This window comes from Piliocolobus tephrosceles, chromosome 19, assembly GCF_002776525.5.
Source record: "Piliocolobus tephrosceles isolate RC106 chromosome 19, ASM277652v3, whole genome shotgun sequence".
NCBI classification, from domain to species: domain Eukaryota; kingdom Metazoa; phylum Chordata; class Mammalia; order Primates; family Cercopithecidae; genus Piliocolobus; species Piliocolobus tephrosceles.
The window spans coordinates 23,104,028-23,130,888 of NC_045452.1; the positions used below are offsets into that span (position 1 = coordinate 23,104,028).

Consider the following 26,861-nt stretch of genomic DNA (forward strand, 5'->3'; position numbering starts at 1 on the left):
TTTCTTTCTTTCTTTCTTTCTTTCTTTCTTTCTTTCTTTCTTTTTCTTCCTTCCTTCCTTCTTTCTTTTCTTTCTTTTCTTTCCTTTCTTTCCTTTTTTTGACAGAGTCTCACTCTGTTACCCAGGCTGGAGTGCAGTGGCACGATCCTAGCTCACTGCAACCTGCCTCCTGGGTTCAAGTGATTCCTGGGCTCAACATATCTGGATTCAAATGAACTCCTGGGCTCAACGTATCTGCCCACCTCGGCCTCCCAAAGTGCTGGGATTACAGGTATGAGCCACCTCATGCCCATCTGCAAGTTACTTTTCAAGTGCCTCTTGTGAGATGCTGTGGAGCAGGTTTGCAATAAACTTTGTCATTTATTATCTGGCTGGAAAGAGAAACTTCACTCTAGTGAATCAATGAGAACATAAGAATTATGGTGTCAATGCAGTGGGAGTGGAGAGAAGAGAGCTCAAGGTTACCTGAAAAAGTTAGAGAAGGCTTCTTCTAGGAAGTAGAATTTGAACTTGGAAGAATGGGGAGGCTTGCCAGGGTGGGTTAGCCACAACTGCTTCTGTGCTGGAAGGTTGACTTACATTCTCTGTAATTGTTTTAGTAGCTGCATGAGGAGTAGGCACTGTCATCTCCATTTCACAGATGAAGAAATTGAGGAACACAGGATTTGTGTGCCCAGCCCAAGGTCAATCTGCAGGATTTGAACCCAGGCCTTCTTGACTCTTGAGTGTGCTCCTGACCTCTGCACCACCTTCCTCTCAGATACGTAAGCAACAACAGGGACTGGCCTGTAATCCCAGCACTTTGGGAAGCCGAGGCAAGCTGATCACTTGAGGTCACGAGTTCAAGACTAGATCTGGCAACATGGTGAAACGCAGTCTCCACTAAAAACACAAAAATTGGCCGGCTGCGGTGGCTCATGGCTGTAATCCCAGCACTTTGGGAGGCCGAGATGGGTGGATCACGAGGTCAAGAGATTGAGACCATCCTGGCCAACATGGTGAAACCCCGCCTTACTAAAAGTACAAAAATTAGCTGGGTGTGGCGGTGCATACCTATAATCCCAGCTACTTGGGAGGCTGAGGCAGGAGAATCGCTTGAACCCGGGAGGCGGAGGTTGCAGTGAGCCAACATTGCATCACTACACTCCAGCCTCGTGACAGAGTGAGACTCTGTCTCAAAAAAAAAAAAAAAAAAAAATTTAACTGGGCATGGTGGTGGGTACCTGTAATCCCAGCTACTTGGGAGGCTGAGGCAAGAGAATCTCTTGAACCTGGGGGTGGGGTGGAGGTTGCAATGAGACAAGATCACGCCACTGCACTCCAGCTTGGGCAACAGAGTGAAACTCCGTCTCAAAAAACAAAAAGAGACCAGATGGTCTGAATTAGCAAATGCAACTAGGGTAGCACTGTCAGCAGGCTCCCCAAGACTAAGGAGTTCTCCTAAACTGGCTCTATGTCCCAGGGCCCCGCGGGGCTGGCCCAGTGAAAACACTCTCAATAGGTTTCTAACTGCAGAAAGCAGAATGGCAGTGGAAGGAGGACCGGTCCCTGAGCGTGGTGATTTGAGCAAGTTTGGTTCCTTAGTGCCTGCTAGGTGCCGGCTCAGCAACCTGGGGGAGCTTGGAGCTTGGGATGAGATAGATATGGACCATTAATCTGAGCTTCCCAAGGACAGGAAGTGGGTCTGATTCACCCTCTGTGCCTCCAGCCCCAGAGGCAGTGCCAGGATGACACACTCAGCCATCGTGTTGTCAAATTGAATTATGCCCCAGCGTAGAGGAGGAAGGTTTATTTTGCCCAAGAGTGGAAGGTCTTCCTAGAAGTGCCATTTGAACATCTGAAAGATAGGTTGAAAAGCCAGAGAAAGGGTGTTCTAAGCAGAGGCATTGAGATAGACAAAGGCAGGGATGTATAAAGAAGAACAGGTCACCTGGTACAGCCACAGTCTAGTGGGCATATATATGACTTTGAGTTCAAATCAGGCTCTGCCATCATGATCCTTTTGATTCTCTGGGCCTCAGTTTCCCCTTCTAAAAAGGAGCCCTGAGATTTGATGATATTTGATGATAACCCATGCCTGGGGATTAGGATAAGAAACTCAGATGAAAGGAGCTAGAAGTGTTTAAAAATTTGTATTAATTTAGCAATCACTGGACCAGCAATCTTCTAGGCCCTGTTGCAAGTCCTTTTTCCTAAATTAGCTTATTTATTTATTTATTTTGAGACGGAGTTTTGCTCTTGTGGTCCAGGCTGGAGTACAATGGTGCAATCTTGGCTCACTGCAGCCTCTGCCTCCTGGGTTCAAGTGATCCTCCTGCCTCAGCCTCCCGAGTAGCTTAGATTACAGGTGTCCACCACCATGCCCAACTAATTTTTGTATTTTCAATAGAGATGGGGTTTTGCCATGTTGGCCGGGCTGGTCTTGAACTCCTGATCTCAAGTGATCGACCCTCCTCGGCCTTCCCAAGTGCTGGTTTACAGGTGTGAGCCCCCGTGCCCAGACTTTATTTAATTCTTTCAGCAGCCCTCTAGGGAGGCACTATAATTATCCCCATTTTACAGGTGAAGAAACTGTGGCATAGAGAGATTCTGTGAAGTGCGCAAGGGGCAGAGCTGCAGAGCCAACCCAGGATGTCTGGCTCTGAAGCTGGCCTGGTGTGGGCCTGGGAAGGAGCCGCAGGGGAGACCCGAGGTTATTCAGACAGCAGGGTGTGGAGGTGCTGCAGCCCCAAGCTGGAGGCTCAGCTTGGGCTGATGATGGGCTGTGTGTCAGCTCCCAGGAGCCTGCACAGAAGTCAGCTCCTTTCTTTTTTTTGAGACAGAGTCTCCCTCTGTCACCCAGGCTGGAGTGCAGTGGTGTGATCTTGGCTCACTGCAACCTCTGCCTCCCAGGTTCGAGCAGTTCTCCTGTTTCAGCCTCCCAAGTAGCTGGGATTACAGGCACCTGCCACCACACCCAGCTAATTTTTTTTTGTATTTTTAGTAGAGATGGTGTTTCACCATGTTGATCAGACTGGCCTCGAACTCCTGACCTCGTGATCCACCCTCCTCGGCCTCCCAAGTGCTGGGATTATAGGCATGAGCCACCATGCTGGGCCTGAAGTCAGCTCCTTTCATCACATTTCATGGCCCCTGGAAAACAAGTTCGTTTTCCTTCGTCTGTCAGCACCAGCTACAGACTCCTTCCCACTGAGTTCATTCCCCCCAGGGAGACTGTTTCTTTGCAGGCGTGTTGGTTATATTGGTGCCGTGTTGGTTGTGTTGGTGCTGTCTCCCCACCAGGCTATGGAGGCCCAGAGGGAGGGACATTCCTGCATTCGGAACCCTTGTTCCCTTAAGAAACATCTGGTAACTTCAATTCTGCAGCATCACAGCTCCTCAGCATCAGAGGCTGAGACACGAGCTTGGTGGTGATCGTGGGGATACGATCACCCATATAGCAGCATATAACACCCATATACCAGCAGCCCCCATATAGTTAACACCGCTGTATACCAGCATCGTGCTTGACATTTCCTATGCCTTCTCTTATTGAATCCACTTAAGAGCTCTTCAAGGCCGGAGCAATCACTGGCAGCCCCATCTTGTAGATGAGGAGCCTAAGGCTCAGAAAGACTAAGTAACACTTCCGAGATCACACAGCTGAGGTAGAGAAGGGAGTCACGTGAAGCCATCTGGTGTCCAAGGTCTTCGCTGCCATGCAGGAGACAGCCTTCAAGTTACTTCCAGTGTCCTCGAAGCTCTTTTCTTACCAGTCTGGAAATCCTAACTACCATCACCATTTGTGTCCTGCTGTGTCCACAGTCTCTCATTAATTGTCATGACAGTCTTTCGAGGTAAGGTAAGAGGTGTCCCTGTTTTTCAGAAGAAAAAGACTGAGCTATCACCCCCGCACTGCTCTTCCTACCCAGTCCACACTGTGGTTCGGTGGGGGAACAGGGTATTGGATTCCCTGAGACCAAGAACTGTGTCTTCTGATTGGTTTGTGTTACTGAAGTGCTGGGGTCGGCTGATGATCACTCCTTGAGTACCTCCTGTGAGGGCTGCAGGGAAGGTGGGGGCTCTGGCCCTCCTGGGGTTTTCGGAGGTCGCCCTGGTTCAGCTATGCTCTTGCTCCCTGGAGCATCCCTGTGTCATTCCTCTCCCTCCACAGGCTGAGGAACGCAGGGCAGGGAGCCCAAAGTCCTGAATTTCATTCCCAACTCCTGTTCATGCTGGCTGTATGATGGAGGCACGATTATTTTGTCATTCTTGGCTTCTGTCTCCTTTTCTGTGAAATGGCCGTACTGATCCAATCAAATCTGTGGCAGTGGTTGTAGTTGTGATCATTTAATAGCCTTCAGAATATTCCTGAATATTCTTCACTGTCTGCCTTGATCCAGGCCTGGACTACTGCAGTAGCCTCCTAACCAATCTCCCAGTATCCTCCCTGCAGTAGCCAAAGGATCTTCTTGCAAAATAAATAAGCTCCTGTCACTCTTCTGCTGAAAAGTCTCCTGCAGTTTCCTGACACACGCAAAACACAGCCCTGGCTTCCGGCATGGCCTGTGAGTGGCTCTGGGACCAGCCTTGTCTGCCCCTTGCACTTTGCCTCCCACGTGGCTTGCCCTCACTCGGGCGCTGCAGCCACGCTGGCCTTCTGAGTTTTTCTGGAATATTATCAGCTTGTTCCCACCTCGGGGCCATTGCCTGTGCCCTGTCCCCTGCTAGGTAGGTGCCCTCTTACCCTACCTCCTGTCTTCCATGACTGGCTCCCTGTCTCTCTTAAATGCTAGCTTCCCCCTAACGGTCTTCCCTAAACTCCCAGTCTGCTTTCTTTCTTTTTTTCTTGTTTTGAGACAGTCTTGCTGGAGTGCAGTGGTATGATCTCGGCTCACTGCAACATTGACCTCCTGGGTTCAAGTGATTCTCCTGCCTTAGCCTCCTGAGTAGCTGGGATTACAGGTGCCCACCACCACACCCGGCCTAATTTTTGTATTTTTAGTAGAGATGGGGTTTCACCATGTTGACCAGGCTGGTCTTGAACTCCTGGCCTCAAGTGATCCGCCCACCTCGGCCTCCCAAAGTGCTGGGATTACAGGCATGAACCACTGTGCCCGCCCCTAGTGTACTTTCCATCACTCCATGCCACGCTTCCTGCTTCAGCTTCCTTGTGACTCTGATCTCTATTTTTACTTGTCGTGTGCATTTCATGCTGGTTTATTTGTCTTCCTGCCCATGGATGACAAGCTCCACCAGGGAAAGGACTTCATTAACCATGTTCCCCTAGCACCTGGTAGGTCCCCTTGCACTAAAAGTGCTTCATGGTTATTTGCTGAATAAATAAATAATAGTAGCAGGTTGGCCACAGAATAGCCCTTGCCAAACAGCCCACGACTGGGCAGGGAAACTGCAAAGAAAAATCAACATTGACTGACTGAAAACTTACAGGATAATTATGTCTGTCGTGAGTGCTCTCTACAGCACCCATTTCAGCAGAAACATGAATTTCTGACCCCTTGTGGGGGAAGCACACCAGGTGGATCTGCAAAATTGTCTTGTCAGGTGTGTATCATCATCCCTGTCTCCCAAATGACAAAACTGAGGCTCAAGGAGGTGCCCTGAAAGCCAGTGTGGGACAGTGCTGGGATTTGAACCCAGGGCTGGTGGATTGCATGGCCCAGCCTGCCTCCCTGTCAGCACCAGCCACCAAAGCAAGCAGAGCAGCGCTGGAAACTATCTTGATGCCACAAGGATTTTCAAGCTCCCTGGGAGTAGGAGCAGTGACTGACTGCTCAAGAGGAACAGGGTACGCCGCAGTGTTAGACAGTCACTCTGATCTATGGGCCTCTGGGTGACTCTGGCTTATTTTTTTAATACTTGCCTATAATTTCCAAAGCTTTCACAATGACCTTCTGTTACTGTTTTAAAAAGGGAGTTTTTTTTTTGGAGTCTCACTCTGTCACCCAGTCTGGAGTGCAGTGGCACGATCTCAGTTCACCACAGCCTGCGCCTCCGGGGTTCACGCCATTCTCCTGCCTCAGCCTCCTGAGTAGTTGGGACTACAGGTGCCCGCCACCACACCCGGCTAATTTTTTTGTATTTTTAGTAGAGACAGGGTTTCGCTGTGTTAGCCATGATGGTCTCAATCTTCTGACCTTGTGATTCGCCCACCTCGACCTCCCAAAGTGCTAGGATTACAGGCTTGAGCCACCGCGCCCAGCCAATTTTTTTGTATTTTTAGTAGAGACAGGGTTTTGCTGTGTTAGCCAGGATGGTCTCAATCTTCTGACCTTGTGATTCACCCACCTCGACCTCCCAAAGTGCTGGGATTACAGGCATGGGCCATCGCGCTCGGCCAAGGAGTTGGTATATTTTAAGCATCTCACTTTAAGCACCACATCTGGTGGGTCTTGATGAAGAAGCTGGAGCAGGGCTGGATGCGGTCGCTCACGCCTGTAATCTCGGCACTTTGGAAGGCCGAGGTGTGCGGATCACTTGAAGTTAGGAGTTCAAGACCAGCCTTGCCAACATGGTGAAACCCGTCTCTACTAAAAATACAAAAAAAATTAGCTTAACATGGTGGCGCATGCCTGTAGTCCCAGCTATTTGGAGGCTGAGACAGGAGAATCGCTTGAACCTTGGAGGTGGAGGTTGCACTGAGCCGAGATCGAGCCACTGCCCTCTAGCCTGGGCGTCAGAGCAAGACTCTGTCTCAAAAAAAAAAAAAAGAAAAAAAAAGAAGCAGCTGGAGCCTAGGCCCCCTGGAGACAGAGATGTGGGTTTGAACCATTCCTGTGCAGTCTGGCCCCAAGTTGTTGGCAGGGTAAGACAAGATTATGAAAGTAGAAGCCCTTTGTAACCAGAATGCTGCTGGCGGAAAAAGGAGTGTGCTTTGCTACTGACTCTTAGTTTAGTTTGTGGGACAGGGACCAGGGAGTTGGGGAGGTCTGGGGAAGTTTCCTGAACTTTGGTTTCTGTTCAAGGTGAGCCAGTTGACAAGCACACAAGCTGCAGGTTGCCATTTCACATTCATTCCTGGAGCCAGGAGCCCTGCCAGTAGCTCCAGCTTTCTTCCTCAGCAACAATGTGGCCTTGGACAAGTCACAGATCCCCACCACGCTTCACTTTTCTGTGAAAAGTGGGGTAACAAGCACCTACCTTTGATATGACTGGGTGGATAAATAATATGATTCATTAGAATAGGGTTTCTAAATCTTTGCAGACCTGTCATGTTTTTAAATGTATAAAGTGCCAGCCTAGGCAACATGGCAAAACCCTGTCTCTACAAAATATACAAATAATTAGCCAGGCATGGTGTAGCGTGCCTGCGGTTCCAGCGACTCGGGACGCCGAAGGTGAAATGATTGCTGGAGCCCAGGAGGTGGAGGCTGCAGTGAGCTGAGATCCTGCCACCGTACTACAGCCTAGGTGGCAGAGCAGGACCCTGTCTCAAAAACAAAAGGTATAGGCCAGGCGTGGTGGCTCACATCTGTAATCCCAGCACTTTGGGAAGCCGAGGCGGGCGGATCACTTGAGGCCAGGAGTTCGAGATCAGCCTGGCCAACATAGCGAAACCCCATCTCTACTAAAAATAAAAAATTAACTGGGCGTGGTGGCGGGTTCCTGTAATCCCAGCTACTTGGGAGGCTAAGGCAGGAGAATTGCTTGAACCTGGAAGGCAGAGGTTGCAGTGAGCCCGGATCGTACCACTGCACTCCAGCCTGGGTGACAGAGTCTCACTCTGTCTCAAAAAAACAGAAAAGAAAAAGTATAAAGTGAAATACGCAGGTTTACAAAGGAAAGCAGTTCTCCTGGATTATAGTATCAATTAAAACAACAAATCTAGCAGTCTAATGGAACTCCCCTAATTTCTTTTCTCTCTCTCTCTCTTTTTTTTTTCTCTGAGACGGAGTCTCACTCTGTTGCCAAGCTGGAGTGCAGTGGCATGATCTCGGCTCACTGAAACCTCCGACTCCCTGGTTCAAGCGATTCTCCTGCCTCAGCCTTCTGAGTAGCTGGGATTACAGGGACGCACCACCACACCCAGCTAATTTTTGTATTTTTAGTAGAGACGGGGTTTCACCGTGTTGGCCAGGATGGTCTCGATCTCCTGACCTCGTGATCCGCCTGCCTTGGCCTCCCAAAGCGCTGGGATTACAGGCGTGAGCCACTGCGCCTGGCCCAGAACTACCTTGTTTTATTTTATTTTATTTTTTTTGAGATGGAGTCTCGCTCTGTCACCCAGGCTGGAGTGCAGTGGCGCAATCTCGGCTCACTGCAAGCTCTGCCTCCCGGGTTCACGCCATTCTCCTGCCTCAACCTCTCGAGCAGCTGGGACTACAGGCGCCCGCCACCACGCCCGGCTAATTTTTTGTATTTTTAGTAGAGACGGGGTTTCACTGTGGTCTGGATCTCCTGACCTCAAGTGATCCGCCCGCCTCGGCCTCCCAAAGTGCTGGAATTACAAACATGAGTCACCGTGCCCGGTCTCACCTTTTTTTTTTTTTTTTTTCAGCCTGCATTCATTCGTGTGTGTGCGTGCATGCGTGCACTTGGGTTTTGAGCGGGGAAGTGACGCTGGCGTATGCATTACACAGATATCCCTGACCACTAAATGGGAGCATATTGGAAGGGGCCTATTGGAAACTTGGCAAGAGATGTTGAGGACCGGAGAGATAGCCATGCTTGTGGAGAGGATATAAGGGACTGCAAGGTGGGGAAATATTTATGAGGTAAAGGTGGAAGAAACTGGGGGTTGGCTGAGAACAGGATGATGCTCAGAGCTGTGAATAGTCAGGGAATAATGGAAGAGGAGTAGGATTGGGGAGAAGACGCTGAGTTCAGTTTGTAATGTGTTCAGTTGGAGAAACACCCAGTCCAGCTGAGATGGCACCAAAGAGGACTTTGAACACAGAGGCATCTAAGTTGGGTCTTGAAGGATGAGTAGGAGTTGGGAAGGTGTGTGTGGCAGAGGCATTCCAGGTCGAGGATTAAGAAAGGCATGGAAGTCATAGGCAGCCTAGATGTTGGACTTCCAGGTACCACTACCCAGAAGATAAGAGATCTGGCCGGGCGCAGTGGCTCACGCTTGTAATCCCAGCACTTTGGGAGGCCGAGGCGGGCGGATCATGAGGTCAGGAGATCGAGACCATCCTTGCTAAAATGGTGAAACCCCATCTCTACTAAAAATACAAAAAAAGTTGCCGGGCATGGTGGCGGGCGCCTGTAAGTCCCAGCTACTCGGGAGGCTGAGGCAGGAGAATGGCGTTAGCCCGAGAGGCGGAGCTTGCAGTGAACTGAGATGGCACAACTGCACTCCAGCCTGGGCGACAGAGCGAGACTCCGTCTCAAAAAAAAAAGAGAGATCTGAGGCTGAAATACTGGGGAGGGGTGGGCCTGGCAGGAGGAAGAGATAGGTGAGTCATTAACATGACTCATGTTATCATGAAATGTAAGAGCTCATCTAGGGAGCGGGTAGTGAAGAGAGCAGGAGCACTGTCCCTTAAATGGAAGCTTGGGAATGTTGGTCTTGAGACCTGGGCAGAGTGAGAAAAGCCCCTAACAGAGAAATCTGCTTCTGTTTTTGTTCCTCCACCATGCACGGAGGCATCTCCATGACAATACATATAAATTCAATAGCTGCATTGTATTCCATGCTATGGATATAGTATAATTTAATTAATTAATTAAGTTAATCCTTTAGTGGTAGACATTAAGTTTTTCACCTTCTAGTTTTTCACTTACTCTTAAAAATAATACATCCGGCCGGGCGCGGTGGCTCAAGCCTGTAATCCCAGCACTTTGGGAGGCCGAGACGGGCGGATCACGAGGTCAGGAGATCGAGACCATCCTGGCTAACACGGTGAAACCCCGTCTCTACTAAAAACTACAAAAAACTAGCCGGGCGAGGTAGCGGCGCCTGTAGTCCCAGCTACTGGGAGGCTGAGGCAGGAGAATGGCGTGAACCCGGGAGGCGGAGCTTGCAGTGAGCTGAGATCCGGCCACAGCACTCCAGCCTGGGCCACAGAGCCAGACTCCGTCTCAAAAAAAAAATAATAATAATAATAATAATAATACATCCTCGGGAGGCTGAGGCAGGAGAATGGCGTGAACCCGGAAGGCGGAGCTTGCAGTGAGCCAAGATGGCGCCACTGCACTCCAGGCTGGGTGACGGAGCGAGACTCCGTCTCAAAAAAAAAAAAAAAAATACATCCTAGCTGGGCGTGGTGGCTCATGCCTCTAATCCCAGCACTTTGGGAGGCTGAGGCGGGCAGATCGCCTGAGTCCAGGTGTTCAACACCAGCCTGGACAACGTGGTGAAACCCTGTCTCTACAAAAAATACAAAAAATTGGCCGGGCGCGGTGGCTCAAGACTGTAATCCCAGCACTTTGGGAGGCCGAGATGGGTGGATCACTAGGTCATGAGATCGAGACCATCCTGGCTAACACGGTGAAACCCTGTCTCTACTAAAAAAATACAAAAAACTAGCCAGGGCGAGGTGGCGGGCGCCTGTAGTCCCAGCTACTCGGGAGGCTGAGGCAGGAGAACAGCGTAAACCCGGGAGGCGGAGCTTGCAGTGAGCTGAGATCCGGCCACTGCACTCCAGCCTGGGCGACAGAGCGAGACTCCATCTCAAAAAAAAAAAAATACAAAAAATTAGCTGGGCATGGTGGCACATGCCTGTAGTCCCAGCTTTTTGGGAGGCTGAGGCTGCAATGAGTTGAGATTGTGCCGCTGCACTACAGCCTGGGCAACGGAATGAGACTCTGTCTTAAAGTAATAATAATAATAATACGTCCTACACCTGTAGTCCCAGCTACTTGGGGAAGCTGAGGTGGGAGGATTACTTTAGCTGAGGAGGTCAAGGCTGAAGTGAGCCATGATGGAGCCACTGCACTCCAGCCTGGGTGATACAGTGAGACCCTGCCTCTAAAATAATGATAATGAATAATAATAATACATCCCTGGCTGGTCGTGGTGGCTCACACCTGTAATCCCAGCACTCTGAGAGGCTGAGGTGGGTAGATTCCTTGAGGCCAGGAGTTCAAGACCAGCCTGAGCAATGTAGTGAAACACTGTCTCTACAAAAAATACAAAAAATTAGCCAGGGGTGGTGGTAAGTGCCTGTGGTCCCAGCTACTTGGGGGGCTGAGGTCGGAGGATCGCTTGAGCCTGGGAGGTCAAGGTTGAAGTGACCTCCAGCTTGGGCAACAGAGACCCTGTCTCAAAAACAAAATAATTATAATCATACTATATCCCTATGCAAATTAATTGAGTACATGTGCAGGGATTTTCATAGATTAAATTCTTGGAAGTGAAATTTCTGGGTCAAAGTGAAAGGACATTTTAGCATTTGGAAGATTTTTGGCTGGAAGCAACAGAATTCCTAGCTCAAAATGGGAGTTTTTCTCACATAAAAAACCGGGTGGGGCAGTACCAGAAGCAGGTAATGTTTTGAGTCAGACTGTTTTTTTTCTTTCTTTCTTTCTTTCTTTCTTTCTTTGAGACGGAGTCTTGCTCTTTCGCCCAGGCTGGAGTGCAGTGGTGCCATCTCGGCTCCCTGCAAGCTCTGCCTCCTGGGCTCACGCCATTCTCCTGCCTCAGCCTCCTGAGTACCTGGAACTACAGGCGCCTGCCACCATGCCCTGCTAATTTTTTTCTATTTTTAGTAGAAACTGGGCTCACCGTGTTAGCCAGGATGGTCTTGATCTCCTGACCTTGTGATCCGCCCGCCTCGGCATCCCAAAGTGCTAGGATTACAGGCGTCAGCCACCGCGCCCAACCGGCATATTTTTTTAATCAGTGAGTTTGAGTATCCTAATGATTTATTTTCCTGTGAATTTCCTTTCTATGTTCTTTCCCCTTTTTTATTTTTATTTTTATTTTATTTTATTTATTGATTTTTTGAGACAGAGTCTTGCTCTGTCGCCCAGGCTGGAGTGCAGTGGCACGATCTCGGCTCACAGCAACCTCCGCCTCTTGGGTTCAAGCAATTCTTCTGCCTCAGCCTTCCGAGTAGCTGGGACTATAGGCGAGCGCCACCAAGCCTGGCTACTTTTTGTATTTTTAGGAGAGACAGGATTTCGCCATGATGGCCAGGCTGGTCTCAAACTGCTGACCTCAAGTGATCCTCCCAATTCCGCCTCCCAAAGTGCTGGGATTACAGGCATGAGCCACTGCGCCCGGCCTATTTTTTATTTTTGAGACAGGGGGTCTCACTGTGTTGCCCAGGCTGGTCTTGAACTCCTGGGATCAAGTGATGTTCCCACTTCACCTGCCAAAGTGCTGGGATTACAGGTGTGAGTCACCACGTGCGGCCCATAATCATTATTATTTTTATTTTATTGTTTATTTTTTTTTTTTTTGAGATGGAGTCTCGCTCTGTCACCCAGGCTGGAGTGCAGTGGCCGGATCTCAGCTCACTACAAGCTCCGCCTCCCAGGTTTACGCCATTCTCCTGCCTCAGCCTCCCGAGTAGCTGGGACTACAGGCGCCCGCCACCACGCCCGGCTAGTTTTTTTGGTATTTTTTTAGTAGAGACGGGGTTTCACCATGTTAGCCAGGATGGTCTCGATCTCCTGACATGATCCGCCCGTCTCGGCCTCCCAAAGTGCTGGAATTACAGGCTTGAGCCACTGCGCCCGGCCTTTTATTGTATTTTTTGAGACGGAGTCTTGCTTTGTCACCCAGGCTAGAGTGCAGTGGCACAATCTTGGCTCACTGCAACCGCTGCCTCCTGGGTTCAAGTGATTCTTCTGCCTCAGCCTCCCGAGTAGCTGGGACTATAGGCCTCCGCCATCATGCCTGGCTAATTTTTATATTTTTAGTAGAGAAGGGTTTCACCATATTGGCTAGGCTGGTCTCAAACTCCTGACCTTGTGATCTGCCCGCCTTGGCCTCCCAAAGTGCTGGGATTACCAGGGTGAGTCACCACGCCCAGCCAATCATTATTATTACTTAAAAATACAGGCAAGACCCTGTCTCCAAAAATAAAAAATAAAATAAAATAAAAATTAAAAAAATCTGATCCTGGAGGTTTGTTTGGCCTACATGCTTCTTGCTCCTCTGCCAGGTGCCTTCTCTGAGTCATGTCTGACACATGCTTTCAAGATGCTCACCTCCCTTTCTTTTTGTTTTTTTTTTTGTTCTTTGAGACAGGGTCTCACTTGGTTGCCCAGGCTGGCCAGACAGTGGGGAGGCAAGTGAGAGGTGGGCTGGTGAGCCCCGATGTCACAACTAGGGACACCTTCCACACGCACGTACTAGAGTGCTAGGGTGCAAGTGGCACGATCTCGGCTCAGCGCATCCTTGACGTCCTGGGCACAAGCAATCCTTCCGGCATAGCTTCCTGAGTAGAGGGGAATACAGGCATGTACCACTATATCCAGCTAATTTGTAGGGTTTTTTGCTTTTTTTTTTGTAGGGATGGAGTCTTGCTATGTTGCCTGGGCTGGTTTCGAACTCCTGGGCTCAAGCGATTCTCCCACCTCAGCCTCCCAATTACAGGTATGAGCCACTAAGCCCAGCCATACCTCCCTCTTTGAGAATAAATGACCTTTTAACCACTGTATTAGTCTGCATAGGTATTGCCATATCAAAATACCATAGACTGAGTGGCCTAAACAACAGAAATTTATTTCTTTACAGTTTTGGAGACTGGGAGTCCTAGTCAGTGTGCCAGCCTGTTTGATTTCTGCTGAGGGCTCTCTTCCTGGCTTACAGACCACTCTGTGTCCTCACATGGCCTTTCTTTGGTGCGTGCAAGGGAGGAGACAGAGAAAGAGCAGCTTTCTGGTGTCTCTTATAAGGACAGTAATCCTGTTGGATCAGGGCCCTGCCCTTATGCCCTCATTTAACCTTAATTACAGATACTTCCGTATCTGTATATCTTCAAATATAGGCCCTATCTTCAAATATAGTCACATTTTGGGATTAGAGCTTCAGCATATGAATTTGGGGAGGACACAGACATTCAGTCTATATCATTCTACCCTCCATCCCCCCAAATTCACGATCTTATCACATATGAAATACATTCATTCTATCCAAATAGTTTTTTGTTGTTGTTGTTGATTTTGAGACGGAGTTCCCCTTTGCCTCTTGTCGTCCAGGCTGGAGTACAGTGGTGCGATCTTGGCTCACCACAACCTCTACCTCCTGGGTTCAAGTAATTCTCCTGCCTCAGCCTCCTGAGTAGCTGGGATTACAGGGATGCGCCACCATGCCCAGCTAATTTTGTATTTTTAGTAGAGACGGGGTTTCTCCATGTTGGTCAGGCTGGTCTCAAACTTCGACCTCAGGTTACCCGCCCGCCTCAGCCTCCCAAAGTGCTGGGATTATAGGCGTGAGCCACCGCGTCTGGCCGTTTTTTCTGTTTTGTTTTGTTTTTTAACAGGGTCTCACTCTGTTGCCCAGGCTGGAGGTGCAGTGGCGTGATCTCGGCTCACTGCAACCTCCACCTCCCAGGTTCAAGCAATTTTCCAGTATCACCCTCCCGAGAAGCTGAGATTACAGGTGCATGCCATCACACCCAGCTAATTTTTGTATTTTTAGTAGAGACGGGGTTTCACCAGGCTGGTCTCAAACTCCTGACCTCAGGTGATCCATGTGCCTTGGCCTCCCAAAGTGCTGGAATTACAGCCATGAGCCATCACGCCTGGACATTTTTTTTTTTTTTTTTTTTTTTGAGGCAGGGTCTCACTCTGTTGCCCAGGCTGGAGTGCAGTGGCACAATCAAGGTTCACTGCAGCCTTAACTTCCTGGACTCAGGTAGTTGCTCTGTCACCCAGGCTGTAGTGCAATGGCGCAATCTTGGCTCACTGCATCCTCTTGCATCCTTCAAGTGATTCTCCTGCCTCAGCCTCCCAAGTAGCTGGGATTACAAACGTGTGCCACCATGCCCAGCTAATTTTTTTTTTTTTTTCTTTTTCGAGAAGAGTCTTGCTGTGTCACCCAAGCTGGGGTGCAATGGCACAGTCTTGGCTCCCTACAACCTCTGCCTCCTGGATTCAAGAGATTTTCCTGTCTCAGCCTCCCGAGTAGCTGGGATTATAGGCACGTGCCACCACGCCCAGCTAACTTAATTTTTGTATTCTTAGTAGAGACAGGGTTTCACCATGTTGGCCAGGCTGGTCTTGAACTCATGACCTCCCAAAGTGCTGAGATTACAGGCGTGAGCCACTGCGCCTGGCCCCCAGCTAATTTTTATATTCTTGGTAGAGATGGGGTTTCACCATGTTGGCCAGGCTGGTCTCGAACTCCTGACCTCAGGTGATCCACCCACTTCGGCCTCCCAAAGTGCTGAGATTACAGGCATGAGCCACCGTGCCTGGCCAGAAAGCCAGTCTTGAATTGCCAATACCATCCCTCCCCCATCCCTGGGCAGCGGCCACGTGGTGCAGAGAGAGAATTCATCCAACAAAATATTGAATCATAACTTGATTTAACCTTAATTAGCTCCGTATGGGCCCTGTCTCCAAATATAGGGTTTAGGGCTTCAACATATGAAAGGGAGAGGGGGCACAAACATCCAGGCTGTAACACCCTCCCTATAAGAATTTTCTGGCTGGGCGCAGTGGCTCAGGCCTATATTCCCAGTACTTTGGGAGACTCAGGTGGGAGGATTTCTTGAGCCCAGGAGTTCGAGACCAGCCTGGGCAACGTGGCAAAACCCCATCTCCAAAAAAAAACAAAAATACAAAAATTAGCCATGTGTGGTGGTCCCAGCTACTCAGGAGGCTGAGCGGGGAAGATCAGTTGAGCTCGGGAGACGGAGGCTGCAGTGAGCCAAGATCACTGCACTCCATCCTGGGCAACAGAGCAAGACCCTATCTCAAAACAAAGAAATTTTGTTCCCAGAGGAGGGAAGGGTGTGGGGTGTTAGGTGCCTGGAGGGCTGGGGCCTTTGGTCTCCTGATGCCTTGTTAATGAGGCTGCCTGATGCCTGTCTCCACAGTGTCATTGAACCCAGGATCCAGGCTGACTACATGGCTTTGAATAACTTTCCTAGCCTCTTAGAGTACTATTTTTCTACCTGATGGGGATGTTGTGAGATTTAAATAAATCTAGGTTATTTAGTGACAACTCATTTTCTTATAGAGCAAAGCTAGAGATAGAATGGCCCTTTTGTTCAAAAGCTCCTGTGACTCCTCTACCTTGGGGTGGAATCCACAGTCTGCCCCCTCTACAAAACCTCTATGGGCTGGGTGCTGTGCGTGGCTCATGCCTATCATCCCATCACTTTAGGAAGCTGAGGTGGGAGGATCACTTGAGACCAGGAGTTTAAGACCAGCCTGGAAGGCCGGGCGCGATGCCTCACACCTGTAACCCAGCACTTTGGGAAGCCGAGGTGGGTGGATCACAAGGTCAGGAGATTGAGACCATCCTGGCTAACATGATGAAACCCCATCTCTACTAAAAGTACAAAAACTTAGCCGGGCGTGGTGGCAGGTGCCTGTAGTCCTAGCTACTCGGAAGGCTGAGGCAGGAGGCTGAGGCAGGAGAATGGCATGAACCCAGGAGGCGGAGCATGCAGTGAGCCAAGATCGCGCTACTGCACTCCAACCTGGGTGACAGAGCGAGACTCCGTCTCAAAAAAAAAAAAAAAAAAAAAGACTAGCCTGGGCAACATAGAAAGACCTTGTCTCTGCAAAAAATTTTAAAGGTTAGTGAGGCGTGGTGGCACATGCCTGTAATCTCAGCTACTTGGGAGGCTGAAGTAGGAGGATCCCTTGAGCCCAGGAATTTGAGGCTGCAGTGATCATGCCATTCTGGGCAACAGAATGAAACTGTCTCAAAAAAGAAAATGAAAATACTTCTACATGTGGTCTTCCCTGCTAATCTCTCTGACCTTATTCACCACCCCCTGCACTGCCCACTCTGCTCCATCCTTACCAGCCTCCTCGCGCGTTCTCAGATATACCAACAAGGCGCCTCCCTCAGGACCTTTGCACTCACTGTTCCCTCTGCCCGGAGCCCTTTCCCACCAGGTGTCCGCAGGGCTGGCTCCCTCACATCATACACGTAGATCTCCATTCAAATGTCAAAGTGAGCCAGGCGCAGTGGCTGATGCCTATAGTTCCAGCACTTTGGGAGGCTGAGATGGGTGGATCACTTGAGGTCAGGCGTTTGAGACTAGCCTGGCCAATGTGGTGAAACCCTGTCTCTGCTAAAAACACAAAAAAATAGGCCGGGCATGGTGGCTCACGCCTGTAATCCCAGCACTTTGGGAGGCCGAGGCGGGCAGATCACAAGGTCAGGAAATCGAGACCATCCTGGCTAACACGGTGAAACCCCGTCTCTACTAAAAATACAAAAAATTAGCAGGGCATGGTGGCACGCACCTGTAGTCCCAGCTACCCGGGAGGCTGAGGCAGGAGAATTGCTTGAACCCGGGAGGTGGAGGTTGCAGTGAGCCAAGATTGCGCCACTGCTCTCCAGCCTGGGCAACAGAGCGGAACTCCCTCTCAAAAAAAAAAAAAAAAAAAAAAAAAAAAACCAAGAAGTAGCCAGGCATGGTGGCAAGTGCTTGTAGTCCCAGCTACTTGGGAGACTGAAGTACAAGAATCGCTTGAATCCGGGAGGTGGAGGTTGGAGTGGGCTGAGATCATGCCACTGCACTCCAGCCTGGGCAGCAGAGTGAGTCTCTGGCTAAAAAAAAAATCAAAGTGGCCTTTCAGACTACTCAGAATTATAGCACCCTGTCACTCTATCGTACTATTTTTTCATAATTGCGTGTATCCTTCCTGTACTATGTGATATATTTATTGTCATGTGCCTCTCCACTAGAACATACATTCTAAAAGAAAGCCTTTGTCAGCTGGGCACAGTGGCTCACACCTGTAATATTAGCATTCTGGGAGGCCAAAGCAGGCGGATAACCTGAGGTCAGGATTTGAAACCAGCCTGGGCAACATAATGAAACCCTGTCTCTACTGAAAATACAAAAATTAGCCAGGTGTGTGGTAGTGCACACCTGTATTCCCAGCTACTCCAGAGGCTGAGGCAGGAGAATCACTTGAACCCAGGAGATGAAGGTTGCAGTGAGCTGAGATCATGCCACTGCACTCCAGTCAGGGTGATAGAGACCCCATCTCAAAAAAAAAGAAAAAAGAAAAAAAAGGGGGCCAGGCGCGGTTTCTCATGCCTGTCATCCCTGCACTTTGAGAAGCCAAAGCAGATGAATGACCTGAAGTCAGGAGTTCGAGACCAGCCTGGCCAACATGGTGAAACCTTGTCTCTACTAAAAATACAAAAATTAGCTGGGCATGGTGGTGGGCTCCTGTAATCCCAGCTACTTGGGAGGCTGAGGCAAGAGGATCACTTGAACCCAGGAAACGCAGGTTGCAGTGAGCCAAGATGGCGCCATTGTACTCCAGCCTGGGTAACAGAGGGAGACTCTGTCTCAAAAAACAAAAAAACAAAAAACCAGTATTCCCTTGACCTTGAGGGTGTCCGTAAGGTATTGTAGCTCAAGCCTGTGTGGGAAAGGGCAGGTGGCCTCTATGCCCCTTGTCCCTTGAGGGCACCACACAGTCTAGGAGTCCAGGGGGCCGTGGTTGGGGAAGACACCGCCCTGAGGGTGGTCATCGCCCTCAGGGACGCCCCTCCCGACACGGGGAAGGGAATGAGAGTGGGAGTGAGAGCACCCAATCACAGGGCCCACGAAGTGGGGGTGGCCGACGGCAACCCGGCTTTGCTGACTGATGGACTGTGCTCTCTCCCCCAGAGACTGATGGAGAGGCAGAAACGGAAGGCGGACATCGAGAAGGGGCTGCAGTTCATTCAGTAAGCCTGCATGTGGCCAGGGCTGGACGGCTGGGTGGGCAGGGGTGGGTTCTCTGAGAGCCACACTGTCCCAGCGCTCACTTTTCTCACTGCTGAGCCTTTACTGCCAAGGCTGCTGTGTGTGCTGAGGTGTGGGCAGGTGGGAGGAGCCAGGAAGAGGCTGGTGTGGCTGGGCTTGAACTCCACATGCACACATGCTCCCTGGCTCAGGTTATCCTTCGATCTTGTCCAGTAGATAATTCTACCCTCACCCTTCACATTTGCACTCCCTGTTAATTCTCTTGCATGACTGCACGAGTTTTCTGATCAATCAATAGTCCCTGTTTATGGAGCATTTACAATCTCAGTCCCTATGCTGGGACCTTCACATCTGTGTCTTCTTTGAGACAGAGTCTCTCCTTGTTGCCCCAGCTGGAGTGAATGGTGCTCCTGACCTCCTGGGCTCAAGTAATCCTCCTACCTCCGCCTCCCATGTAGCTGGGACCGTAGGTGCACACCACCATACCCAGCTAATTTTGTTTGTTTGTTTGAGACAGAGCCTTGCCCTGTTGCCCAGGCTGGAGTGCAATGACATGATCTCAGCTTACTGCAACCTCCCGGGTTCAAGCGATTCTCCTGCCTCAGCCTCTTGAGTAGTTGGGATTATAGGTGTGTGCCACCCTGCCCAGCTAATTTTTGTATTTTTAGTAGAGATGGGGTTTCGCCATATTGGTCAGGCTGCCAACTCCTGGCCTCAGGTAACCCGCCCACCTCGGCCTCCCAAAGTGCTGGGATTACAGGCATGAGCCACCGCACTAGGCCAATCTTTTTAGTTTTTTGTAGAGACGGGGCCTTGGTATGTTGCCCAGGCTGGTCTCAAACTCCTGGGCTCAAGTGATCCTCCTGCCTCAGCCTCCCAAAGTGCTAGGATTACAGACGTGAGCCACCGTGCCTGGCCAATCCATCATCTTTTTAGTCTTCACAACAACCCAGTAAAGTAGGTAGCCTTATTTCCATTTTGCAGATGAGAAAGTTGAGGCTCACAGAGGTTAAGCAACCTGCCTCAGCCTCCCGAGTAGCTGGGATAACAGACGTGCGCCACTGCACCCAGCTAATTTTTGTATTTTTAGTAGAGACGGGGGTTTCACCATGTTGGCCAGGATGGTCTCGAACTCCTGACCTCATGACCTGCCCTCCTCAGCCTCCCAAAGTGCTGGGATTGTAGGTGTGAGCCATCGCACCCGGCCCGACATTTGTTTTTGTTTTGTTTCTGTTTTTTTTTACACACAAAATATTTTGAGTAACCTTTTTCTCTTATTGCTCTCAAGTAGATCCTCAGAGGCATAATCATCCAACGCTAATGAAGCGTAGACAGCGTGGCCTCTCACTTGCACGAGCCCCTTCCGAGGCCCTGGAAGGCATGCACCCTTGCAATCCTGTGTTCATCATTTTGTGTTCTTTTTCTTAAATAGAGCTCCCCATAAAACTGGAGTTTGCCTCCATGTTCCCTTATATACTCCCCACTTTTGTTCTCTCACACAGACCAATAAAACACTCCTTGCCTTTTCTTTTCTTTGTGATGGGGTCTCCCTGTGTGGCCCAGGCGGGTCTCAATCTCCTGGGCTCAAGCAGTTTTCCTACCCCAGCCTCCCACGTAGCTGGGATTGCAGGCGTGTCCCGCTGTGCCCAGCGTACTCCCTTGCCTTTGCTCACCCATGTCACCGCAAACTGCGTCCCTTTTCACACGACCTCAGTGTCCGTGCTGCTGTCACAGAGTGAGTGTTCATATTGACACAACACATTCTCCTTCCTCCGTGCACAACATAGTCACTTTCCTGGCTGCTTCTGGAGGGTGTGCTGCGCTGGGCTGATTTGATTAGGAGTTTTGGGAGCACCTAGAGCATGGCCCCAAGTTCAGCAGCCACTCCCTAGGCCGTTGGCCAACCCCACCTTGCTGCCATGACTGGGAGTTTGCAAACCCTCCTCAGACTTGGTCATCAGAGCGGCTGCTAGCTCATCTCTCTTCACGGGCGGCAGGTCCTCTCCCGCTTTTGGGTGTGAGGGTTTGATTCTGGGGAAGTGCTCCAATTTATTCAGGGGCCAGTCTGGTGAACAAGGTGACTCCGGCCACTGCTGTCTTCCATCAGAAGAGTTCTGTGTCTCCAGCCTCAGTCACTGATATCTGTGGAGCTGGATCCCCAGCCCGGTTCTCCCATTTCCCCTACAGGGTCATTGTGAGGGTTAAGGGGCCAGGTGGTGCTTGGGGTAAATGTTCACTCTTGTCCCCTCCTTCTCCTTTCCAAAGGGGAGTTCTAGGAAGGCCCAGCTACAAGGCAGCCTCCCTGAAGCCGTCTGTTGGCCTCTAAGGCTTTGCAGGAAGCACAGTGGGACTCAGTGCTTTTCATATCAGTCCTGCTATTTTTGCCCCACTTCTCCTACGCTGTGTTGCTGCATGTGTGCCTCATGTGCTTAGCACGCCCTGAGAGCTCTAAGTGAATGGAGACAGGTGGGTTGGCCCCAGCTTGCGGAGGACCTTAAGATGTCTACGGCCGGGTGCGGTGGCTCACGCCTGTAATCCCAGCACTTTGGGAGGCCAAGGCAGGCGGATCACAAGGTCAGGAGAGTGAAACTATCCTGGCTAACACGGTGAAACCCCGTCTCTACTAAAAATACAAAGAATTAGCCGGGCGTCATGGCGGGTGCCTGTAGTCCCAGCTACTCAGGAGGCTGAGGCAGGAGAATGTCATGAACCCGGGAGGCAGAGGTTGCAGTGAGCCGAGATCACGCCACTGCACTCCAGCCTGGGCGAAAGAGCGAGACTCTGTCTCAAAAAAAAAAAAAAAAAAAAAAAGATGTCTTAGGACGCTGGAAGAGGGGAGGCTGGAGGCAGGAGGCCAAGAGGGTAGTGATGGGGTCCTTGGTGGGGCAGCAGAGGGGACAGACACTGCAGCAGTATGGGGAGAGATGGCAGGGCCGGGGCCCAGACAGTGGTGAGGGAAATGAGAGGTGGGCTGGGGTGAGCCCCAATGTCACAACTGGGAACACCTTCCACACATACGTGCACACACAGCCTTCCCAGCGTTGCGCCTCTGCCCACTTCTCACGCACTGGCCTAGGCCGCTCTTTCCTGCCCAGGTGCTGGCAGCATTTCCAGGCAACGGAAAGATGCCGCCCAGCCCTGCCTCCGATGCCTTCCTGCCAAGCAGCCTTGGGCAAGTCCCTGCGCCACTCTAAGTGTCTGTTTTTCCCTCTGTGGAATGAGGGACTGGGAGACAAAGCCCAGCTTCCCTTCCAGCCTGGCCATTGAGCCTATCGGACAGATGAACCTCAGTTCTCCTCGGCTGATGCCCTCTTTCATACTGACAGCGCATTAGCCACAGGAGGGAGCAGGTGCCCAGACCCCACCTAGAATGATTTGTTGAGTCCAGCATGAGGGGCTCACAGGCTCAGTGAAGACCTGGCATTGGCTGGGGCGTGTGTTAGTGGGAGTGGACAGGGTAGGCACCGAGTGTCTGTGGGCCTGTGCTCTCGGGTTTGATGGGCTGTGGTCCTTCCCAAGGCCTATGCTAGGTGTTAATTCCCTGACGACGCTCATGCTTCCTGCCTTTTCCTGCCTGCTTCTGTCCCTGCCACTCCTGCTACAGCAGCCCCTGCACCATCCTCTCCTCCTGGCCTTGAGCTGCAGCTGGAGCCTTCCCCTGCTCTGCCTTGGCCCGAGTCTGATTTTCCTCTTCTTGTCCTTTTCCAGTCCTGGGGGCCTCCTAGGCCCAAGTGTGGCTCCTCCCTCCTTCCCCTCACGTAACTGAGAAAGGGCTTGGAATGCCTGCTTGCCTTTAGGAGAGGGCTGTTTTTCTCAGCAGCAGGGGCTGGGGCTGGGTCGAGGGCCAGAGGTAGAGCTGGAACTGGGCTGAGCTAGGGCTGGCTTAGGGCTGGGGCTGGCTGGGTTGGGGCTGGAGCTGGGGCTGTGGCTGGAAGTAGGGCTGGAGCTCAGGCCAGGCTGGAGGTGGGGCTGGGGTCAGTCTGCTCTTTCTCAGCACCTGTACCTTGGAAAACCTGGCTGTCTGGCCCCAAGAAACATGCAGGTCCTTTCATCAGAACTGGAAGTCTTGCATGGTAATGATTTAGTGGCAGAAAACCGCTGTCTGTTCACCGTAGTCCACAAGGTGATGGCTGAGGTCTGAGTTAGAGGAGTAGCTCTGGACCTCCATGAAGCTGGGACCGCTGGGCTCACCGAGACCTCGTGTTCTCTTTTCCTACTAGGTCGACACTACCCCTAAAGCAAGAAGAGTATGAGGTGAGTGTCAGCTGTCAGGCTGAGCAAAGGGGAAGGGTGGAGATGTGCAGGGGAGAGGCTTGGGCCGGGTGCCCGAGCTGGGGCCAGAGGTCATGAGCCCCCTACACACCTTGCCCCCAACAGGCCTTTCTGCTCAAGCTGGTGCAGAATCTGTTTGCTGAGGGCAATGATCTGTTCCGGGAGAAGGACTATAAGCAGGCTCTGGTGCAGTACATGGAAGGGCTGAACGTGGCCGACTACGCTGCCTCTGACCAGGTGGCCCTGCCCCGGGAGCTGCTGTGCAAGCTGCATGTCAATAGGGCCGCCTGCTACTTCACCATGGTGAGCCTGGCACCCTCCTTTCTCTCCTCCTCTGCTGTCCTGATCACCACATCCCTCTGGATGCCCAGTGGAGCCAGGCCCATACCCCAGTGAGCCTGTAGACCAGGGCCAGCCCCCTCCCAGCCTGCGTTCAGAATCTCATTGTCCTGGTGGCTCTCAATCTCAACTGTACAACATGCTCAGCTGGGGAGCTTTTAAAAGTACAATGCATAATAAAAAGGTTGTTTTTTTTTTTTTTTTTAATGATACTGATTGATGCCCTAGCCCTGCCCCAGATGAAGTAAGTTAGAATCTTGGGGTAACCCTGGGCCTTGGTGGGAGTCTGACTTCTCCTGCTCCTCCTTCCCTGCCCCACTGTCCTTTCCACAGCCTCAGCCTCGTCACTGTTTCTTTACAGACTTCAGTGCCTTCCTCCTCCCCCTCCTCTCCTCCTTAGAGCTGCAGCCTCCTCCTCTTCCCTGTCCTGTGCACCCACTGACTCAGGTTCATGAGCTCCTGTGGGAGGCTCTGCTGCAGGCTCTCTAGAGGACCCCGTGACACCTCTGCCATCCAGCAGACTCTTCTGGATAAATGGCTCCCGGATGCCTCAGGGTTAACCCTTGTACACACTCTGCACACAGAGCTGCCTTCATGGTCTCACTGCCTCTTAGAGATGCCATTGTTACTCTCAGCCCTTCTGAACCAAAGGCAGAGATGGATATAGACTTGTTTGAATGATCAGGCTGGTGGTTGTAGATCTTCAGGCCCTTTCCTGCAGTGTCCCGCCCAAGCCCACTGCAGCCCCATCAGCTAGACACACAGACACTCTTGATCAGAGGCTGGACACCAGGGTGCTTCCTTCTCTCCTGGAGCCTCGAGCCCTGTCCCTGACCCAAGACTTCAGCTCCTCTATCTCTGCCAAGAAGAGAAGCTGGTGTTCATTCCTAGGCAGGGGCAGGAGGCCTGGGGGAGGGAGGGTAATAGGTGTTGACCAGTGACTCTGCTCCTCTCCGGCAGGGCCTGTATGAGAAGGCGCTAGAGGACAGCGAGAAGGCACTGGGCCTGGACAGCGAGAGTATCCGGGCATTGTTCCGCAAGGCACGCGCTCTCAATGAACTGGGACGCCACAAGGAGGCCTACGAGTGCAGCAGCCGGTGTTCCCTCGCCCTGCCCCACGTGAGTGTGGCTCTGCAGCCACGCTGGTGCCTGCTCAGAGGCCAGAATTCTAACCTTCTGGCCCTCACTTGGGCCTAGCCACCACATCCTTGTGTCTCAGCTTCCTCCCCTGTGACTTGCAGATCCTGACGTTAACACTAGCTCCCATTCTCTGAGCGCTGAGTGGGTGCCAGGCACTGCTAGGATACGTTGTGTGTATTAACTCACCTAATCCTGGCAATAACCCTAAGAAGCAGATAATGTGATTATCCTCATTTTAAAGATGGGGCCAGACACAGTGGCTCACGCCTGTAATCTCAACACTTTGGAAGGCTGAGGCAGGTGAATCACCTGAGGTCAGGAGTTCGAGACCAACCTGGCAAACATGGCAAAACCCCATCTCTACTAAAAATACAAAATTTAGCCGGGCATGGTGGCACGCGCCTGTAATCCCAGCTACTCGGGAGGCTGAGGCAGGAGAATTGCTTGAACCTAGGAGGCGGAGATTGCAGTGAGCTGAAATTGTGCCACTGCACTTCAGCTCGAGCGACAGAGTGAGACTCCATCTCAAAAAAAAAAAAAAAAAAAAGGCCAGGCACGGTGGCTCATGCCTATAATCCCAGCACTTTGGGAAGCTGAGGTGCATGGATCACCCGAGGTCAGGAGTTCGAGACAAGCCTCGCCAACATGGCGAAACCCCATCTCTACTAAAAATACAAAAATTAGCCAGGTATGGTGATGCACACCTGTAATCCCAGCTACTTGGGAGGCTGAGGCAGGAGAATCGCTTGAACCCGGGAGGCAGAGGTTGCAGTGAGCCGAGATCGCACCACTGCACTCCAGCCTGAGCAACAGAGTGAGACTCCATCTCAAGGAAAGAGAAAAAAAAAAAAAATCCCAGGCATGGTGGCTCACACCTGTAATCTCGGCACTTTGGGAGGCTGAAGCGGCTGGATCACGAGGTCAGGAGTTTGAGACCAGCCTGGCTAACATGGTGAAACCCCGTCTCTACTAAAAATACAAAACTAGCCAGATGTGATGGCGGGCACCTGTAATCCCAGCTACTCGGGAGGCTGAAGCAGGAGAATGGTGTGAACCCAGGAAGCAGAGGCTGTAGTGAGCTGAGATCGCGCCACTGCACTTCAGCCTGGGCGATAGAGTGAGACTCCGTCTCAAAAAAAAAAAAAAAGAAAAACAAACAAACAAAATATATATGTTTTCAAAAATAAATGAGGGGATGGAGGCATGGAGAGAAAGCCACTTACCAGGCTGGGCACGGTGGCTCACGTCTATAATCACAGCACTTTGGGAAGCCGAGGTAGATGGATCACTTGAGCCCAAGCATTTGAGACCAGCCTGGACAACATGGTGAAACTTCATTTCTACAAAAAATACAAAAATTAGCCAGGCATGGTAGCACATGCCTGAAGTCCCAACTACTTGGGAGGCTAAGGTGGAAGGATCACTTGAGCCCAGCAGGTTGAGGCTGCAGTGAGCTTTGATCACGCCACTGCACTGTAGCCTGGACAACAGAACGAGACCCTATCTCAAACAAAACAAAAGACAAGACGAAAGTGACTTACCCAAGATCATAACAGCCAGTAGGTGGCAGAGCTAAGACTTGAACCCAGGCAGTCTGATTCTAGAGTCAGTGCTTTTAACCTCTGCACTGAAGGAACGCATAACTGACATAAGGAGTAAAAGGGTGACCTTGGCCAGGTGCAGTGCCTCATGCCTGTAATCCCAGCACTTCGGGAGATCACGAGGTCAAGAGATTGAGACCATCCTGGCCAACATAGTGAAACCCCGTCTCTACTAAAAATATAAAAGTTAGCCAGGTGCCGTGGCGTGTACCTGTAGTCCCAGCTACTCAGGAGGCTGAGACAGGAGAATTGCTTGAAGCTGGGAGGCGGAGGTTGCAGTGAGCCGAGATCGCGACACTGCACTCCAACCTGGTGACTGAGTGAGACTCCGTCTCAAAAAAAAAAGTTATGCAGGCATGGTGGTGCACACCTATGGTCCCAGCTACTCGGGAGGCTGAGGCAGGAGAATTGCTTGAACACAGGAGATGGAGGTTGCATTGAGCTGAGATCACGCCACTGCACTCCAGCTTGGGCAGCAGAGCGAGACTCTGTCTCAATAAATTAAATAAATAAATAAAGCCGAGGTCTTACTGTCATAGCTGTCACTAGGTGGGGAAGAAACAATGAGAAATTATCAATAGAGAGCCTGTGAGGTGACCCTGGACTGCTCGCAGCTGGATACACCCCCTCTCCCCATTTACTTATCCACATATCAAATATTTTTTGAGCGCCCCATGGGACACAGATCTGTGCCCCACAGGGTCCCACAGCCCACTGGAGA

The 26,861-nt window shown here is 51.0% G+C and overlaps 1 protein-coding gene across 4 annotated transcripts in view; it reads left to right on the forward strand.

Annotated features, from left to right (window-relative positions):
* The window catches only part of ZC3H7B (zinc finger CCCH-type containing 7B), a 63,939-nt gene that overhangs the window by 2,904 nt on the left and 34,174 nt on the right, over positions 1-26,861 (forward strand). The window contains exons 2-6 of one of the 4 annotated variants that reach the window (XM_026451606.2): positions 600-764; positions 18,711-18,769; positions 23,009-23,042; positions 23,166-23,363; positions 24,360-24,518. In XM_026451606.2, coding sequence (XP_026307391.1) covers positions 18,717-18,769; positions 23,009-23,042; positions 23,166-23,363; positions 24,360-24,518 — 444 coding nt within the window. In that variant the 5' untranslated portion in view covers positions 600-764; positions 18,711-18,716. Of the gene's footprint in view, positions 1-599; positions 765-5,544; positions 5,789-18,710; positions 18,770-23,008; positions 23,043-23,165; positions 23,364-24,359; positions 24,519-26,861 lie in introns of all 4 variants that reach the window. The other 3 variants (XM_026451607.2, XM_026451605.2, XM_026451608.2) reach the window with 3 other exon arrangements.